The 6,165-nt window shown below is 48.1% G+C and overlaps 1 protein-coding gene across 12 annotated transcripts in view; it reads right to left on the reverse strand.

Moving 5' to 3' along the window:
• The window catches only part of FAM193B (family with sequence similarity 193 member B), a 38,184-nt gene that overhangs the window by 16,670 nt on the left and 15,349 nt on the right, over positions 1 to 6,165 (reverse strand). For 7 of the 12 annotated variants that reach the window (XM_023508633.1, XM_023508628.1, XM_023508632.1 and 4 more), the window contains 3 exons: positions 3,044 to 3,286; positions 2,162 to 2,396; positions 693 to 1,077 (listed from right to left, as the gene is read on the reverse strand). In XM_023508633.1, coding sequence (XP_023364401.1) covers positions 693 to 1,077; positions 2,162 to 2,396; positions 3,044 to 3,286 — 863 coding nt within the window. Of the gene's footprint in view, positions 1 to 692; positions 1,321 to 2,161; positions 2,430 to 3,043; positions 3,287 to 6,165 lie in introns of those variants that run through there. The other 5 variants (XM_023508629.1, XM_023508635.1, XM_023508634.1 and 2 more) reach the window with 5 other exon arrangements.

The following is a 6,165-nucleotide window of genomic DNA, read 5'->3' on the forward strand; positions in this document are numbered from 1 at the left end:
TTTTTTTTTTTTTTGAGACAGAGTCTTACTCTGTCACCCTGGGTAGAGTGCCATGGCGGCACCATATAGCTCACAGCCAACTTCATACTCTTGGGCTTGAGTGATCCTCTTGCCTCAGCCTTCCAAGTAGCTGGGACTACAGGTGCCCACCACAACACCTGGCTATTTTTTGTTCTTGAACCTGTGAACTCAGGCAATCCACCTGCCTTGGCCTCCCCAAGTGCTAGAATTACAGGAATGAGCCACCACATCCAGCCTGAACAATCAATTTAAACAAACCGTAGTCTAGGCTGGGCATGGTGGTTCATGCCTGTAATCCTAGCATTTGGGGAGGCTGAGATGGGAAGATCACTTGAGGCCAGGAGTTCAAGACAAGCTGAACAATGGTGAGACCCCATCTCTATTAAAAAAAAAAATTAGCTTTGCACAGTGGCTTGCACCTGTAGTCCCAATGACTAAGGAGGCTAAGGCAGGAAGACTGCTTGAGCCCAGGAGTTTATGGTTGCAGTGAGCGATGATGATACCACTGTACTCTAGCCTAGGCAACAGACTAAGATGCTGTCTCACAGAAAAAAACAAAAACCAAAAAATAGTCTACCCTTTAATTTCCACCCCAAAGGTATCCTTATCAAGGTTTTCTAAAATTCTAAGTTAAAGTAAGCAGGAGTTTGCCCTTCATGCTGCACACTTACCTGTGAGTGCTAGGGAGTGGCTGAGAGCTCGGTGGTGGGAGGACAGGCCCACTGCAGTGCTCACCAGAGTGCCCGCTGCAGGGGTGGCCACACCCTGAGAATGGTGGAGGTATCTTCAGGAGCGGCATGCTGGTGGAGGGCAGGTAGGAGCTCTCACATGGCCCTGGGGTGTGGGGGGCAGCGGCAGCAACTGGGCACTCTGAAGCCTGGGGAGGAAAAGGTGCTGCCGGGGTGGTAGGCAGCAGGTGTGGGTGAGGTGGGGAGGCGAAGGAGCCAGAGTGAGACGGGATCAGAGATGCTGGCTGGGGGTAGTGGCCAGTGGGGCTGTTAGGGGGAGCAGTGAGGTCTGAGTGCTGGTGGTACTCCGAGATGGGGAAAGCCTCACCTGTGGGTGGAGGGAGCAGAAAGGGATCAGAATGGGAGCCGGGACCCGAGAAGGAAAGCTCGGAGGCTCACTGCCACCACATCCTATTTGCTGTGACTAGAAGGCAAAGCCACTGAGCACAGAGGATCCTGAAGCTGGAGAGGATTCTGTGGGCAGCAGCTTGGCTAGTTAGGCTCCAGAAGAACCCAGGCTCAAGGAAAAAGGCACCATGTATATTGGCCTCTGGAAGGTCCCACCTCTCTGCTATGGCATAAACAGAGGATGTATATATTTTCAGGGTCTCTCCAGGATTCGCCTGTTCAGAGGTATTCCTTAGGCCTGGGGCAGGTCTGTGAAGCCCAGGCGTAACCAAGGTTCTATCGCTGGGTCATAGAGACCATAGAAGTCAAGGTATGCCAGAATTCTGGGGGGGGCGGGGGGGGATGTTCCCAGGTTTCAAAGAAGTGAGAACAGGCTTTGACAACTTTCTCTGCACCAAAATAAATGGAGTTATGTACTGCTCAACTCTCATAATTCTGGAGGCAACCTCATTTTGAAGAACTAAGCCTCTCCATTTAGAAGTACGGCAGTAATCATTATTTATGTAATAAACCAAGAGCCCACAGGTTTTTTTTTCTGGGTCTCTGAGAATTATCTGAGTCTAAAGAAGACTTACACAGCTACTAAATTGGCTAATAATCATTACAGCTTGTATTGACAATCTCGTATTTTTACATCAGTGTTTTTATACCTATCTCTCAGAAATCAAGTCCTAGGAAGACAAGGTCACTTAGGTCCTCTAAGTCCTACTTCTCTGAGGGCCATCCCAGACTCTACTTTCTACTCAAAGAATGCCCACCAGTTCCCCTCTTAGATCCAATGTGAAAGCCACTAACAGCTTTGAGGGGAAATTTTTCTCTATCAGCAGAGAGAGTCCTAAGGAAAGGAGTTCCACAGAGTCCAGGATGTCTTTGCTTCCATGAAAACAGCTCCACTTTTACTTATTTTGGTAACTGATCTTATGATTTGTTTGAACGAAGTGGACAGGAAAACACAGCTGTCTACATTTATGGGGCTGGCTCTCTCCCGATCTTGGGAGACTCACCGGCAATGGTAGGAGGATTCCCAAGTGAGCTGCCTGGCACAGCCCCACTGGAGTGTGGGGAGTTCCAGAGGCCCGAGAGCTTATGTGCTGACAGGAATGAGCTGGGATCCCAATCCCCCGAGTTCCCATGGCAGGAGGAAGAGGACGAGGATGAGGATGATGAAGAGGAAGACGAGGACGAATGTGAGTCACCCCCACAAGACTGCGATTTGCAGGATGTATGTGACAAGGAGATCTAAAGAAGGGGGAAGAAAAAGGCTCACAGTCAAAGAGCAATCATCAGGGCTGACCCTTTGCTACATCAACTTATCCTAAAGGAGCCCTCCCTCCTCCAGGCCCCTGTGGCGCCAAAACAATCAGCCCAGCTCCAGGTGCAGGGACGATGAGGGCCAGGCAGTGTTGATGTTCCCAGCTACATGAAGTGTGTGGGGACTGGGGAGACCGTGACAAGGGCAGACTGTGAACTTGGACCTATAGGGAGTAGTAAAAGCTGCCAAAGAGAGGAAGGGCCTTTCAGTCAGAAGTCTGGAAGCTAAACTGAGCCTGGGTAAAAGAGAGGATCTTGGGGGGAGGGAGGGGCAAGGCTGCCTGAATGCTGAAGACAGCAGGCTCACATGAAGGGGCAGAATCACAACCTACCAGCATCTATGAGCAGGCCCTCATCCTGTGCACAAACTATCCAGAGAGGCCAGTGGGCTGCCAGAAGCTTCTTTCTTCCCCCTAATCTGAACCTGAGCTGCTAAGGCTGTGTCAGTGCACCCCAGCAGCCTTAGTGCCTAGGCATAGAGGCTACCTGAGGAGAGCCACCTGAGAGGAGCAGGCTGACTTCTTTAGGGAGGTTGTCCTCCTGCATTCAGGCACCCTCTTTCAGTGGTTACCTACCGCCACTGCATGTTCTTGACCTGTCTGTCTTTCATCTTCCTCCATGCTCTTTCGGCAACTCTGGCAGACCCACAGAGGCATCTCGCCTAGGAGATTCTTGACGAGCTTTGGCATGAAGTCAGGGGGCAACTTCTCACCCTGCAACACCAGTCCGTTTTGAGAAGGGCCTTCTTCCCAGCCTTTGCGTTCCCGGTGACATAGCAGGCAGCAAGTCTGCATAGAGTGGCTGGAGGCCAGGGGGACCTGTCCAACAGACAGAAACAGGGTTTCCCAGGAGGGGAAAGACTCTCCTTAGAAATAATGTTAACAGTATTAGTAATGCCACTTATTACATGCCAGGCACTGAGTTAGGCACTTCATATACATGATTTAATTTTAGTCTTTGTAACAGCTCTGCAAAGGAGGTGTTTTAATTCTCATTTTTTTTTTTAGATGAAGAAACAGATTTCAAGAAGTTAAATGAGTTGCCCAAGGTTATAGAGCTAGTGAGTAGTTGAACCCCAGTAAGTCTAACTTCAAAGCTCATGCTCAAACATTTTAATGCCTTGGTGTCCCCACATCTTACAGAGAAGATGCCTTTTCCCTCTGTAGCATGTCTGGGAGGGGCCACAATTCTTGGCTGCTTGTACAGCCCACAGACCAATCCCCAATGGGAAGGAAAGTATGCTTTCAGCCAGTGGAGAGTTTAGGAAAACATGTGGGTTTTCTGAAGAGCTGCACAACGCCTTGAGGATCACAGTGACATTTGGAGGGGTTTGTATAGAAAAAGCATCAACTCTATTGAAATATGTGCCAGGGGGAAGGTAAGGCTCTGGTTGGAGCTTCTGAAAGGCAGTGAGTATGGTGAAAAGAACCTGCGCTCTGGAGGGTTAGATGGATATGCATTCCAATCCCTGCCTGACCATGGATTAGCCAGGGGACCTTGAGCAAATTATTTAACTTCTCTGAGTTCTAATTCCTACCTATTTTGCAGAGTTGTTGTGAAGATCACTGCATAAGCAGGTACAGTGCCTGTTCCTGTGCATGCCCACGCATGCGCCCAATACAGTCATTACTTGGACATTTTTTTTCCTTCTAAGTCAATAGGTTTTCTTTCATACTGAAGGGTCCTGACTGGGAGACTGATTGCATTTAATGGCCCCAATTAATGGCTTTCCTATATCCTGCAACTTAGTCTTCCCTCCCACTCTGACACTGGGCTTAGCTATGTCACTTTCTTTGGCAAACAGGATGTGAGGAAACAGGCTGCCAGTCATAAACTTTAAAAGCTGGTATGCATTTCCACTTGCTTCACTGCATGGCTGGGCTTGCTCACTCTTGCACCTCTGCCATGCCATGAGAGTGTGACCAGGCTAGATATCTGCAGAGAAAGCAGAGATTTCCCAGCTCATCAGCCAGCTAATCAGAGATAAATGAGTGAGCCCAGCGGAGATCAGCTAAGATCAGCCAAGCCTGCTCAGTTCAGCAAAAACACACAGTCAAGCAGTAGACTCGTGAAAAACAGTAAAATGGCGTTGCTTTAAGCCACTAGGTTTTGGGGCAGTTTGTTATGCAACAATAGTTAACTGACATACCATCCAAATTTACCCACTGCTAGGTAACATGTGTTTGCAGAAACCTAAAGGAATAAAAAGGGTATCACCCTCATCCTACCAATAAAACAATGCCATCATCTTTCTTTTTTTTTTGAGATAGAGTCTTGCTCTGTTGCCCTGGCTAGAATGCAGAGGCATCATCATAGCTTGCTGCAAACACAAAATCTTGGGCTTAAGCCATCCTCCTGCCTCAGCCTCACAAGTAGCTGGGACTACAGGCATGTGCCACCGCATTCAGCTAATTCTTATTTTTTCTTTTTTTTCTGTAGAGATGGGGGTCTCAGTACGTCATCCTTGGGAGAGTGCTGTAGTGTCACAGCAATCTCAAACTCTTGGGCTTAAGTGATTCTCTTGCCTCAGCCTCTTAAGTAGCTGGGACCACAGGTGCCCACCACACCTGGCTATTTTTCTTTTGTTGTTGTTGTAGTTGTAGTTGTCATTGTTTCAAGCTGGCCTGGGCCAGCCTTGATGTATGTGGCTGGCACCCTACCTACTGACCTATGGGTACTGCCTATTTTTGTTGTTGTTGTTGTCACTGTTGTTCGCAGGCTCAGGCCAGGTTTGAACCTGCCAGCCCCAGGGTATGTGGCTGGTGCCCTAACCACTGACCTATGGGCGTTGAGCCCATGGTCTCACTCTTACTCAGGCTGGTCTCAAACTACTGACTTCAATTGATCCTCATGCTTCAGCCTCCCAGAGTGCTAGGATTACACACATGAGCCATCCCATCCACCCATCTTTCTTGCATGAAATCACCTTTCTCACAATGAGCTGGCAACAGGGTATCTTAATCTATAATGTATAATTACACTGATTTGGGTCCCTGGTTTCTTTTTCTTTTTTTTAGACAGAGCCTCAAGCTGTTGCCCTAGGGAGAGTGCTGTGGCATCACAGGTCACAGCAACTTCCAACTCCTGGACTCAAGCAATTCTCCTGCCTCCGCCTCCCAAGTAGCTGGGACTAAAGGCATCTGACACAACGCCCGGCTATTTTTTGGTTGCAGCCGTCACTGTTGTTTGGCGGCCCGGGCTAGATTTGAACCTGTTAGCTCAGGTGTATGTGGCTGGCACCTTAGCTGCTTGAGTCACAGGTGTTGAGCTGGGTCCCTGGTTTCTTGAAAAAGAAGGAAACCCAATAGTAGTACTAGGAACACAATGAAACATTTGGGGAAGTACAAAGAACTCAAAAGAGTACCAGAGAGATAGAAATTTTAACATGTACAACTCACAAAAAATACTGCCTAAACAGTCTCTGCCAAGGAAACATTTCAGTGAAGCAAGGCAACTGCTTAACAGCAACTGCAAAAGAAACCCACTGATGGTGAGCAACTTTTTATGCAAAGGGATAAAAAGTTAATAGAGAAAGGTATTGTTTAGAGAAATTAAGGCAAAAGAGGCTTTTCTGACAACTGTACCCAGGAGACTTTCCATAGCTACAAGACACCATAGAAATTTTAAGTAGAGGACACGAGGACAAGTTCCTTTCCCTGTCATTGATGGTGAACACATTTTAAGGCAAATACCGTGA

The sequence above is a fragment of the Otolemur garnettii genome, unplaced genomic scaffold, assembly GCF_000181295.1.
Source record: "Otolemur garnettii isolate 467f Iridium unplaced genomic scaffold, OtoGar3 scaffold00261, whole genome shotgun sequence".
Taxonomy (NCBI): Eukaryota; Metazoa; Chordata; class Mammalia; order Primates; family Galagidae; genus Otolemur; species Otolemur garnettii.